Source organism: Oryzias latipes, chromosome 15 (genome assembly GCF_002234675.1).
Source record: "Oryzias latipes chromosome 15, ASM223467v1".
Taxonomy (NCBI): Eukaryota; Metazoa; Chordata; class Actinopteri; order Beloniformes; family Adrianichthyidae; genus Oryzias; species Oryzias latipes.
Window position 1 is genome coordinate 21,980,940 of NC_019873.2, and position 12,591 is coordinate 21,993,530.

The window sequence follows — 12,591 nt, forward strand, 5'->3', positions numbered from 1 at the left end:
TGAATATCTGCAAAAACAGCTGTATTTGAACAGAATCCACACAACAAATTTAAAACGCTTCACCCTGGACAACAGAGGAATGTAGTGCGTGCTGGTTCATCGGTGCTCGTCCTGAGAGACAAAACCAGAAGAAACACATTTTACACACATTAAAAAAAAAAAAGATGCAATGGAACAATAACAGTACAACAAACAATTATACAACTAAAACACATAAAACAGAAATACTTGGATTAAGCTTCTTTAGCCATTTCTTGATTATTTTTAGACTTCTGACATAATTAGCTGCCCGTTAATTTAAAAATCAGAAATTTTGGCACATTGGTAATTCCATCCAATTCATGGGATTTGCACTGCTACAAAAATATTTAAACAGAACTTGGGCCACACAGTACTAATGGCAAACCATAAATCATAACACCCGTCAAACAAACAGCTGACTGTTATGAGTAAATCAAAAAATCCTTTACAAAGAAAAGTGAAGACATTGAGAAATTATTTTAAAAGGTATATCAACCAATGTACCCCCCAAATATAAATTAACATAGCAACAAAATAAGAAAACTTACAACTGTCCCCTATTTTAGTTCCACTTTGTTTCAATACAACAATGTTCAAGAAAAAAATATGTAACCAGTCAATCTAAAAATCAAATATGAGCAATAAAGTATTTCAAAACAATTCGCCTGCTTAACAGACTGGATCTGAAGATATGCATCAACACATGATATGCTTAGTGTTTGTTAATAAAAGGCCAAAACGAATCTTTCAGATCACAAATTACTGATCAGTTTGTGTCTCAAAGCTTGAACACAGCCGAAGGTCATGGCTTGTCCAACTGAATTCCTACCAGCATAACGCAAAATAATTTGGCAGATATTTCTGTTAAAAACATTTCCTAGAAAATTTCTAGCATCTTCATATCTATTGTGTTACAAAAAAAAGTATCCAACATTCATTAAAACAAAACAGAAATGTTGGAATTCTTCATTTAAAAATGTGATGCAGTTCAAAGACGACTGATTATGGGAAAACAAAGAGGATGAGGGGAACTGTAGTTTGTGCACAAAAGTCTCTGTTTAATTATTCCAGCTAAAACGTGTCTCTAAAGAGAAATGTTCTCCGGGGAAAAAAGGGATGCAAGGCCCTCCACTTCACTGTCCACGACATCTTTGTCTTGTTTAGGCCTCTTAAAGAGCGATGGAAGATTGCGGATATGTACCTCCTTCCTGAACTGCTCGCACAGAGCTTTCTATGGTCAGGAAATGGAGAAAAGAGAGGTTAAACATCCATGAGCACGGACACCATTTCATTTGATTGTCCAGCTTGGTTGAGGCACTGCCGTATTTTCTTCTGCCGAGCACAACCAGCCAGAATCATCATGCTGCTGACTAATGATGGAACCAGCTACTGTACACAGCAGGTTGCCATTACGTTGCCAGGCAAAGTAGCAGTGCCCTCTAGTGGCTAAATGTGACATTACCCCAATGGTTCCCGCAATGAGTTTCCTGAACTGGTCCTTCCTCTTTTTCTCTGTAGGTTTCTGAACGCCGGGGTCCATGAGCTTCTGATCAAACTGGTCAAGGGCCTGAATGTTGATGTTTGGGATTTGGATCATCACGCCTCTCAGCTCCACATAGCGTGGCCGCTAAAACAGAAACATGTCCTTTCAGAATAAAAGTTCCAATTTTGGAAAAATTGTATGTACATTGTATGCAAATATCTCCTCCTTAAAGTAGTGATAAATAATTTTAGCCTTCAAACATAAAACACCTACAATTGATTTAAAACAAAAAAGTAATTCACACTTTTTTAACCATTTCACAGTTTAAAAAAGTGCAGATAAATTGGTAAAACGGTTAAAAACAAACTAGTCAGCAAGGGGGTAAACAGTAACTGAGAAGGTTTGGGCCAGCAGCCTCACCAGGTTTTCATAGATGACCATAGCAAGTTGAGAGAGGGTCAAGTTGCAGGGTTCATGCTGCCCATGAACCTGAAGCGCCCTAAGAACACTGGTGAAGAACCACGTGACTGCTTCAGGAAGGAGATTCCCTGCTGCAACCTGCAAAGCATCAAGTCACAGAATGATAAGGACAAAACGATAACTTCTGATAAAACAATAAAGTGGCATAAACAGTGTGAAATGAAGTGTTACCTGTCTGAGAAGAGTCCAGCAGACCATGGAAGCTGTGCGATTACAGTTAGTGGCGTCCTTCCAGGACAGCGAAGTGAAGGACAGCGTCAACAGCAACATGCAGATGTCCTGAGAAAGGAAAAACAAGCAGGTTTACGGAAAATATACGCAGTGACGTCCTTTAACCCGCGTGGCGCGCCTCAAACCCACCTCGTGTTTCATGAGGCACTTCCCCAGCTCGGTCAGGTCTTCCGGGACGGACGAAGTCTGCACCGAATCCATCATCATGTCTTCCTCTGCAAGAACAAGTTTCAAGCAGAAAGTCCTGACACGCTGTGAGTAGAACACCAACTAATCAGAATTTCACTCTTACCCCCATTTTCTTCTTTGCTTGCTGCTGGTTCGGCCACTTTTTTGGAAATGCAGCTCAGATCTTAAGGCAGAAGAAGGCAGGAATTATGACCATCAGAACATATCTCATTTCATTTTCAGCCTGAAAGTAGAGGCTGATCAGGCAGTAATGAAAAAACTTCCTCAGTCATCCTACAATGCAGTTTTCTCTTCTGTCTATGGGTCTTTTTAGTAGCAAATGGATTCAAACATTTGTTTCGCATTCAAAAACAATACATTAATATTTGTACACATTCCAGTTAAGATTAGGTATGCATAATCATTTTAGTCACATAAAAGGAAGCGGTATATCTAAAAAAATGTAGCTAAATATATATTTTTTTATATAATTAATATAAAGAATAACTTTTGTCTTTGAAAGTTAAAAGAAAATCTGCTTCAGATTGCAAACATAACTGAAAATTCCCATCAATCAGATTAATCTTTCATTCATTTAAGTACAAGAACCCCGCCAGAACTCAAAGAAAAAGAAATTAACCCTCATTCATGAGGTTTATAAAAATCCATCTCTTATCTTTAAAGGTCAAATCTGACACAAAACTCAACTAATGGTGTCCCAAATGTGGGGTGAGGAGACCAGGGGACCCACACCAATTCAGTGCTTGAGTCGGGCTGCCAGAAAAACAATAAAAAAATTAAAAAAAAACAGGTTTTCTATTGACTACAGTTTTTCCTGTTCGGTTTGTTTTTTCTAACCCAAAGGGTTTCCTTTTTTGAAGGCCCACTCTGATAAAATTGTGCTTTTGGTGTCAACACCAAATAAAGGACATTTTTGAAGAAAATTAAGCTTAAAATGGCATTTCTGAAAATCTTTATTCAAATCATCCTGAGTCAGGAGCAGACAAAAAAATGCCGTTTGAAAAAGCTTGTAGCAGTGACGTAGAAACTACAACTGGCAGGGGGACAAGGTCCCTGCTCCGCTTTATTAGAACACATCCACTTTTAGACAAATGGATCCATGTATGTCTTCATTTTCCTGTAAGGCTAGATAGCTCCAATATTGCTCACCATTTTTGTAGCACTGTTAGTGTTAAGTTGGGGTTGTGAGGGGATGCAAATTAGCGGGAGAGTGTAAACAAATGGGTGACAGGATGTGGCTTGCCCTGCGCAAACAGTCCCACTCAGAACTTGGAATCAAATTTCTAATTAATTACTGCTGCCTATATTTCTAAACTATCTAGAAAATAACAGGTTATTTTTTATTTTAGCAATAAACAGCATAATCATAATTAAAAGACCACTTTATAATAGATCAAAAGATGATCGGAGTGGGCCTTTAGCCGGATAAAAACATGGAGGCAGTGAGAGCAAACCGCTGATAAAGGGGGCTCACTGAGAAGATCCAGGACTTCTTTGGTGAGCAGCCGCACCAGCTGCTCTTCCAACATCTCCTGCGTCACCTCGCTCTTCTGGCAGACCACCTGCTCCTCCTCATCATCACCACTGAAAAATGCACAGTTCAAAAAATACACAGTCAGTGAAAATGAGGACAAACTAAAGCTTTCAAGAAATTATTCATTTCTAGCCCTTTAGACTTCATTTGTCTTTTGACAAGAAATACACTTTAATCTAAAATGTTATGACTCTTAAAAAAAAGGCCTTACTCAGCAGATGCTCTCTGGCTGATGACCTGCCACTTCATGCTGAGTCTCTGTTTCAAGAAGCAGAAATTCGATGCAAAATGTGACATTAAAAGTTCTCAATTGCAGAAATAGTGGGATTCTAACCTGCATCATATAAGCAAACAGAGGTGCCAGCAGGGGGCGCAGCAGACTTTCATTATATTCTGGGGGACATGAAACCACAAGTGGCTTCAAAAACAGACGTGCGATTGTCAAGGTCAATCCGGCTTGATAGAAAAACATGGGAACCCAAAAGGAAAGTCGCATCACAAGTGAAGCAACGTCAAGAAAGGATATGAATGATGGAACGGAGTCTGTGGTCAGGCACTTGATCGAGTGAGACGAAAGCAGAGCCGGCGATTAATTCAGCCAGCCCGTCAATGGTGTAGAATTCCTTCTGCAGGGATGCGCCTGCGCTCCCGAGCAAAGAGAAGCTGTGAAGTGGAGGAGAGGAGTAGGTGGAGTTTAATCTGCAAACACCACATATGGTGCATCAACAACGAACCAAATAATAAAGCCGCAGGAAAACACACCAGTTGTCGTATAAAGTTCCCAAAAACCCCTGCATGCGCTCCAGGTTGCTCCTATACACGGGCGAGTCATAGAAATCCATTGGGAGTTGAGGGAGACCTGAGAAGATCACATGACCAGAAATGATAAGGCTCACGCTAAGAAGAAGAAAAAAAAAAGACGTGCAGAGTTTTACCCACCAATAACTATGTTTTTCTCTGTGTCCATCAACTCGTGGGCTCCAACGAAAGTCTCACTGAGACGAGCAATGTTCTCTGGCATGAAGAGACTGTTCTGAGTCCTTAAGGCAGGCAAAAAAAACACAAAAAGAAAGAAACTTTTAAAAATTAAACTAAAACTGTAAAAGGGGAAAAGAGAAAAAAGATATAATTTTAAAGAGAACAAGTTTGATCAAAGACTTTTAAAAACCTGATTAGTGCCAGCAGGTTGGGCATAAAGGCCAAAAACTGGGCGCTGCAGGGGTTTCTGTAGATGGGGGCTCCGGTGAGGTCGTAACCCACAACAAACCCTCCAGACTTGGCTTCTTCCACATCTGCAGGCCAGCGTGCTCGCTTAACCACCGCCAGCACGGCGTTCAGGCAGAAACTCATCTGTAAGACAATAAAGATGCTCATAGTCTGCCGTAAAAAGGATTTTGAAGACATGAAAATGCTTGGATTCAAATAATCTGCTCATCTCTTTGGTCCAAACTCAAAGTTTTTATACCGTTTTCAAAGTACAGAATGTGTTTTTTAATACCCTTCTTACAGGTTTGTCACATTCTACTTAAAAAATCTTGAATTTATAATGCAATTCTAACAAGAAGCGAGGATGGACAGCAGTAGTCATGGCAACAAAATATTTACTTTTTTTGCGATTCTATAAAGCACAACAGATAAAAAAAAGACTCACAAAATAATGTGAGAGAGTGAAAACAGAATCAGATCAGTATTTTCCAAATGACTGTTTATTACAGTAAATATTTTGATATTTAAATGCTGGAAATGGACCAAGACACAAACAAAAAAGTGTTAAGGCTTGTTGATTTCAACTTTCCACAATACTGTCTTGGTATCAAAGTTACATATTTTTTTAAATATTTAATTTGCAATTAAAATATATAAAATGTCTCATTGTCAGGTTAAGTCGGAGTAAGTATTTGGTGCAGTTTCTATTGATTTACAATGTTTTTTATAGTAAAAAAAAAAGAAGGTCAAACAAAATAAATCATCATAGAAATTTTAAATGAGGTCATTTTACATCTCACGTTTCAAATATGGACTTACCCGTCCCCTGTTAAGGCTTGCCATATTTGTGTGTTCATCTTGCTCAGCGACCACCTGGTCAGCCCCAACAAATGACAATAACTTGACCGGATCCCACAACACACTAAAAGACAAGACAAGCAAAGTGAAAAAAAAAAAAAAAAAAACTTTTTCAGATGTTATTGAGTATTACTGGAAGAAGAAGAAAATAAAACATGCCTCCTCATCTCCTCTGAGGTCCACTCTGCAAGAACAGGAGCCAGCAGCTCATCTAGAAACGCCTTCTGCTTTTCAAAGTCTTGAAACTTGTTACTGATGAGCACCAAGGATTCCACCAGGGAGGCCTTCTCCATGCAGGTCTGTGAGGCGTCGCTTGACAGCAGCTTCTTCACGTTACTGTGAAACATGTCATAGCAAGGCTGAAGAAAAAAGAAAAGTCACACATGCATCATCGCAGCATTTCAAATCGACGGGGATGGAAGGATCATTACCAAGATGAACTGTGGGTAATCCCGGCAGATCCTGATGATGGAGGAGCAGGCGTGTCTCCTCACATTCTTCACAGATTTGGTTCGAGGTCCCTAAAAAAACAACATGTAATTAAGTAAAAAAAAAACATTAACTTGAAGAATGAGAAAATGGACATTAGGCTGGTGAAAACGTACCTTATTTTCCTGATCAACTTCAAACGTCACCGCCTTAAATAACTATATGGCAAGAGATAAACAGACTTACTGACAATTATATGTAAAAAAAAACAATTCTATAATTTTACATTTTAAACAAGTTTATTTCCATCTAGCAATTCCAGCAGATTTTAATATGAAATATAACATACCAGTACATTAAAAACACAAACATCTTTTAAAATGTATATACAATGAGACCTTAAGGAGAACTTGTGGCACCAGCTGTTGTCTGTGGACGAGGAAGGGGAGAAGGATAGAGACGGTGGTGAGCACACAGGAAAGGATCAGCGGGTCTTTGGTGTCGTAGTTCAGCACCGCCTGCAGCAGCTCCATGCTCTGATCTACGGGTAACTTCTGCACGCATGAAAGTGAAAGAAAGAAAAAAAGGCACTTTATTTGTGGAAAAAAAGAAAAAGTTCTACCGTTTGATTGTAAACTGGATACCTCTTCTGGGAGAGTTTTGAGGATCTGCGACACCACGCACTCCATGAAAACAGTCATAGCATCCCACTGAACCACTGATGGAGACATGAGGGAACACGAGCCCTTGGAGCTCTTCGCTGAAAGAGGCATGCCATGAAAAGATCAGTTATTCATGTATTTATATAAAGAACAAAAATAAATGACAGATACACATATTCAATTTATTTAGGAAAAACGTGTTTAATTTGGGATAAAAAGATGAAGAAATGAATTAATTGTTTCTTTTATTTTTTTTCAATATCCACAAATCCTGGTTTATTTCTACAAAACATTTTTTTATGTTTTTTTAGTTAGTGGTGCTATGGCAACCTGAAGGCCCCACCCAGATCCTGACAGCAAAAAGAGCTAAAACCAGTTCCAAATTTTTTTTTCCACAATTTATTTGTTCTAAAGTGCAGAAACACAAAAATCTTCTGAGTTGCCATTTCATTTTGTTATGGTTTTGTTCTCCATGTTTGCATATCGCAATTAAAAACGTACATCGTGTTTTCTAAGGCTGTTTTAGAAACCAACATTGAAGATGACGGTTTAATCTTCCTCTTTGCTTTTGTATGTGCAGAATGGGATTAAATGCTTACAGGCGGTTTGTCCGAGATCAATCGGACAGGCAATCTGGTAATGCAACCAGTCTGCTGCAGTCTGGAACGCCTCCAGAGGAACGATGCGACTTGCGGTCTTCAAAACGTCTCCCTGCTGTCCTCGGAAAGCTGCGAACAGCAACCACTGTTATTTAGAAACCATGCACACCATGAAACACTGATCACCACATGGAACTTGTTACACCTACAGTAGAAGAAAAAGTGGAAGTCCTCATCGCTGTGGAAGTCCATGCGGGAGTATTCCGAACTCGGGTTATCGTTTTGGGATGGAAACCCGGTCTGGAGAGGCAGCAGGAACATTTAGGTACAGTTTCGTGTCAAGCTCCACATCCACATAGACACCAAAGTCTCACCTTGACAAGGTTAGTCATGGACACTTTGAGGTATTTGACAGCCATCTGCACAATCACAGCATCTTTGGACAGAACCTCGTGTTTGAATAGAGCTCCCCATGTTGCCAGAGTGCAGGATTTTAAAAACTGCAGGGGAGAGGAGGCAGAATTTGATGATTCACACATGGATTTGCCAATAAAAGAGCCTTAAATCCGTTTTCTCACCTGGCTGGGATGCGTAGTGAAGGCTAATAAAGCTTCTGTGTACTTGCTAAGATTTGCAGGGACTCCAACATTTACATCTGACCCCTGTGGGGAGAAAAAAAAACATTTCACTTTTGCTTGTGTGGACAAGATCCTAAAACAAGATGTTGCAAGATATCAGTGAAAAATGTAAGCTTTTTAAAGTCTGTTAAAGAAAACCATGAAAACAGAAAAGTCCATAATGATGAGCCCTGCAAACTCGGCATTAAAAGTGCAGGAAACGGTACTACGGGACTTTTCTGGAGGGGCAAACCAATTCACTAATGGTTCCCACAGAAAGCCCTAGAAAATGTCGGAATAAAGTTACTGTAAAAGTGAAACTACCTGAACTTACCACCACTGAGCAGAGCTGGACTCCCAGCGCACACAGCACCTGACAGAGCCTCTTCAGGAAGACGTAACGGCGCTCCACCACATCTCCTGCTCTACAAACAAAACTGTTGACTTAAAGCCTTTTGTGTGACACAAACGCTCATTCCTGTTTGCTTTCTACAAAAACAAACCAAACACTTACAATGGTTCAGAGGAATTCATCGACGTCGACAGTCCATCAGCTGACCTGCAGAAGAACCACACCAAAATTAAATGGAACTGAGGGGTGTATTGAAGATGACAAGAGGGACTTCACTCACTGAGCTGCAGAGAGGATGCACTGGATGGCCACATCATCAAAGAGCAGCATAAATGGCTCCCTGTCCTCCAGTTTGCCCTACATCAGAATGGCACACATTCATGTTTTGTTAAACAGACATAAATTCAATCAGCACAAATAGGAGATGAGCTTGCTACAATATTAATAATATAATCCCTTATGGAGAAAAATAAATATACCGTAAAAGGAAATTAAGAAATAATAATCATCCAGCGAGAAGAAACTTTGATCAAATCATGAATCAAGAGTATGCAAAACTAGGCTGTTTGAAAAGGAGCTTATTTGTGACGTAGAATACATGCAGGGCGAGCCACAGGCTCCCTGTTCCGAGCTCTCAGGAATAGGAAGGGAAAGGGGGGCGGGGCTGCTCCAATCTAATAGTCCCACCCACAACTTTGAGGCGAATTTCTAATGAAATACTGCCGCTCTACAGAAACTCTTTTAAAGGTTTGTTTAACTGTAAGTAAAATACCAGCTAATCAAGAAAGTATTTTTAAATGCCTTTTGAAAAATAAACTATCCATTTTGGCATATCTGATAGCAAAATTCTCTTGATGCCTCCAAGAAAAACATCTAATAATAAGATAAAGATACTTTATTGATCCCAACTTGGGAAATTGGGTTGTTGCAGCATCCGCATTAAGCTCAAAGATACAAACACACAAACAATGGGTGACAATAGAAAAACAGAACAATCAGAAAAAGAACCATCATTGAAAAACAATTGGTTTGCATGGCAGATCTGGAGAAAAACAGACAGACCTCAAATGAATTTATCTAGGATGAAACTGGAAACTGTTCCACTACAGTTCAGGGTTAAAGCTGGAATGAACTACAGCCTTATTTCCACTGAACGGTGCCGTCCAGTATGGTCCATTTTAGAATGGTCCAGGCAATTCAGGTGAATGCTTCCACTCAAAGTTGGACCACCATGGTGCTTGTGGGGTGAAGCTGACAAGAACAATGGAGGTCATCCAGCAGCTCATTTTTTCCCCATTTGGTTTTTGGTACGTCGTATAAATGAAGCATTATAAGTGGTTTGAGAGAAGATTGCTGGCAGCAAAGAAAAATACATGCGCTTTATTAGAACTTCCAATCAACAATAGCTTCACCCTAACCCGTCCATTCCATTTTTCTATGGACCTACAATCATGGGGGGCCCAAAAATGGCACAATTCGGTTGGCTAAATGGGTCCATTTTATAATGAAAACGCTCAAAATTTCTGACCGGACAGGACAAAACCGCTCAGTGGAAACGGAGCTAAACTGAGCTGCAAATTGTCTTGTGGTCCTGCACTCAGTCATAACCGCTGGGTTATTTTCAGAGGTTTGGATAGTATTGATCTAAACACATTTATTGCCACAAAGCTAGAATACTGGATGTGATCTCAAACTCACCTTTCGGCTCAAAGCGATAAGCAAACATTCTGAGGCCTCAAGCTGCAGCTCCGGCTCGCTCAGCAGCAGACACAGTGTCTCCAACAGATGACAGTTTCCACAGGTGATGTGGGTCAGCGAAACCCAGTCGATGTAGCCTGCGAGTGTGTTCAGCGTAGCCACGGCAACTCGACAGTGAGCTCTGACCTGAGTATGTGGAGGAAAAAAAACAGGAAGTCACAGCAGAGAACATAAACAGGTGGATAAGAGATGATTGAATAATTTCTGACCTGCAGTTCATGACCAGGCTGTCCTTTCTACAAGACAAAAAAAACAAACAAATAAGGGACCTTTAAACTGATGCTTCAGTTAATTTGCTGCTCGATGTGAACCTCTCACTGACCACTTTGTGATAGCTCTCTACGTGGACATGCAGAACAGCCAACAAGAAACTGAAGATGTTATCCATGTTTTGGGTGAGCGTCTGCTGGATGTCTCTGCGCCTCTGGCTTGGCAACGTCTGGAAGGTGATCACGTCCTCTGCTAGCCTCAGCAGAATCCACATGACCACCTCTGTCTGCACGTCCTGTGTCAACCAAAAGTCGATTCAAACGATTTAACCGATGCTTGCCTTCAGAAAAAACAGTCAAATCTTAAACCATTGGCAACCATAACAATGCCCAACCTCACAAGATTAGGTCATATGTAAATAAGAATGAGTAATCATTTGTATGGAAGCCTTGCATAACTATTCAAATTGAGCCACACCAGCAAAAGGGAAAAAGGGATACTTCCTTTACAAGTCATGACTCACCCCTTGGCTGGTGAGAGACTCCATCTCTTTCAGCATGTGAGGCCAGTGTTGAGGCCACTCCCTCTTGATCATTTCCACTATGATTCTTGACAGAGCATCCTTCACATGGCTCTCTTCCTCCAGGATGGAATGGGTACCCTATTGAAATCCACACAGCATTTAGGCTTAAAATCCCACTGTGATCACCTTTTGATCCATTTAAAAACCGTTCAGTTTTTCGCTTTTGTTTTTCATTAAGATTATGCTGTTTGTAGCCAACATATATAAAAAAAACTTTCGTTTTCTAGGATATAGTTTCTGCAGAGCAGCTGCAGCTCATCAGAAATGTGCCTCTAAGTTGTGGGGACAGTGAACCCACCCCCACATCCCGTCATCCATCTGTATACACTCTCCCGCTAGCTTACAGCGCCATCATAACCCCAAACTAACATTACCGGTGCAACAAAAATAGCCAGCTATCTTGGAGCTTTCCAAGTGTACAGTTCTGAGCCAAATGCCAGTGGGGAAAACAAAGCGTAATGTGCTCCAGTTGTTAGCAAGCAGATGCATCAGAATGGAGCGGACCAGGGGCAATTGTGGCTCCTACGTCGCAACTACAAGCTTTTTCGAAAGCATTTTGGCCTCTGCTCCTTATTCACAACAGGATGAAATAAGAAATACTCAGAAATGCTATTTTAAGCTGAATTTTCTTTATATGTGTCCATCATTAGAAAAATGCTACAAAGACGTTAAAGACAGCAAAGACATCATTTTCATGAGAGCTTTGTTTTTTTAACCAACACATCCACACTTACACTGGATAAAAGCTGCATGGCACACTCCTTAATCTGCACTTTCTCTTCTTGTGGCATGTTGTTCCACCTGAACCTGCAAGAAGGAGAAGATCATTTCAATATGAATCCTTTTATGTATTATTATTGTTATTTAGAAATGCCCTGTCGGTGCTTCACTCACTTAATGACGTGCTCCAATGTTTGCAACCCGAAGTGTCTCACTACAGCCGGCTTGGTTTTGTCAGCTAATTGCAAAGCACATGGGATGCAGAGGTCGCTTGACTCTTTAAAATCTTCACAAAACTGTGAAAAAACAAAAAAAATATAACCCAATAATGTCGGTATTAGTTAGGATGGAAATTGTTTAGCTTATTATGGAAGTATTTGTGGAAACACGTGAAACGTAGTAAACGTTGAGCACATGTCATGACTTAAGAAATCAATACATAAACATTACAATAAGTGCAACAAATCAAATAAAAAATTATCCTGGAAAATCTACATGTATACTTTAGTTAACATATTTTAATTTTCCACCAAACATTCCCATACGTATTAACGTTAATTATTATGAAATGTTGAAAATTAATTTTGCGAGAAACCGTAGAAAACACAGAGCTGTTGTTTGTTACCCAGACACCACCAACTGATTAGAATCAACGCCTG

At 40.0% G+C, this 12,591-nt stretch overlaps 1 protein-coding gene across 3 annotated transcripts in view; it reads right to left on the reverse strand.

Moving 5' to 3' along the window:
* xpo5 (exportin 5) overlaps positions 1 to 12,591 on the reverse strand; it is a 12,888-nt gene continuing 297 nt past the window's right edge. The window contains exons 2-34 of one of the 3 annotated variants that reach the window (XM_023963285.1): positions 12,107 to 12,228; positions 11,947 to 12,019; positions 11,153 to 11,290; positions 10,742 to 10,924; positions 10,629 to 10,655; positions 10,360 to 10,545; positions 8,942 to 9,018; positions 8,824 to 8,868; positions 8,644 to 8,734; positions 8,271 to 8,354; positions 8,067 to 8,192; positions 7,902 to 7,992; positions 7,693 to 7,821; positions 7,076 to 7,191; positions 6,830 to 6,985; positions 6,608 to 6,649; positions 6,434 to 6,523; positions 6,162 to 6,361; positions 5,964 to 6,066; positions 5,107 to 5,288; positions 4,878 to 4,978; positions 4,701 to 4,797; positions 4,465 to 4,601; positions 4,273 to 4,370; positions 4,150 to 4,196; positions 3,879 to 3,988; positions 2,508 to 2,567; positions 2,345 to 2,430; positions 2,156 to 2,263; positions 1,925 to 2,062; positions 1,484 to 1,648; positions 1,223 to 1,252; positions 1 to 111 (exon numbers count right to left, since the gene is read on the reverse strand). In XM_023963285.1, coding sequence (XP_023819053.1) covers positions 97 to 111; positions 1,223 to 1,252; positions 1,484 to 1,648; positions 1,925 to 2,062; positions 2,156 to 2,263; positions 2,345 to 2,430; positions 2,508 to 2,567; positions 3,879 to 3,988; positions 4,150 to 4,196; positions 4,273 to 4,370; positions 4,465 to 4,601; positions 4,701 to 4,797; positions 4,878 to 4,978; positions 5,107 to 5,288; positions 5,964 to 6,066; positions 6,162 to 6,361; positions 6,434 to 6,523; positions 6,608 to 6,649; positions 6,830 to 6,985; positions 7,076 to 7,191; positions 7,693 to 7,821; positions 7,902 to 7,992; positions 8,067 to 8,192; positions 8,271 to 8,354; positions 8,644 to 8,734; positions 8,824 to 8,868; positions 8,942 to 9,018; positions 10,360 to 10,545; positions 10,629 to 10,655; positions 10,742 to 10,924; positions 11,153 to 11,290; positions 11,947 to 12,019; positions 12,107 to 12,228 — 3,453 coding nt within the window. In that variant the 3' untranslated portion in view covers positions 1 to 96. Of the gene's footprint in view, positions 1,253 to 1,483; positions 1,649 to 1,924; positions 2,063 to 2,155; positions 2,264 to 2,344; positions 2,431 to 2,507; positions 2,568 to 3,878; positions 3,989 to 4,149; positions 4,197 to 4,272; positions 4,371 to 4,464; positions 4,602 to 4,700; positions 4,798 to 4,877; positions 4,979 to 5,106; positions 5,289 to 5,963; positions 6,067 to 6,161; positions 6,362 to 6,433; positions 6,524 to 6,607; positions 6,650 to 6,829; positions 6,986 to 7,075; positions 7,192 to 7,692; positions 7,822 to 7,901; positions 7,993 to 8,066; positions 8,193 to 8,270; positions 8,355 to 8,643; positions 8,735 to 8,823; positions 8,869 to 8,941; positions 9,019 to 10,359; positions 10,546 to 10,628; positions 10,656 to 10,741; positions 10,925 to 11,152; positions 11,291 to 11,946; positions 12,020 to 12,106; positions 12,229 to 12,591 lie in introns of all 3 variants that reach the window. The other 2 variants (XM_023963286.1, XM_023963284.1) reach the window with 2 other exon arrangements.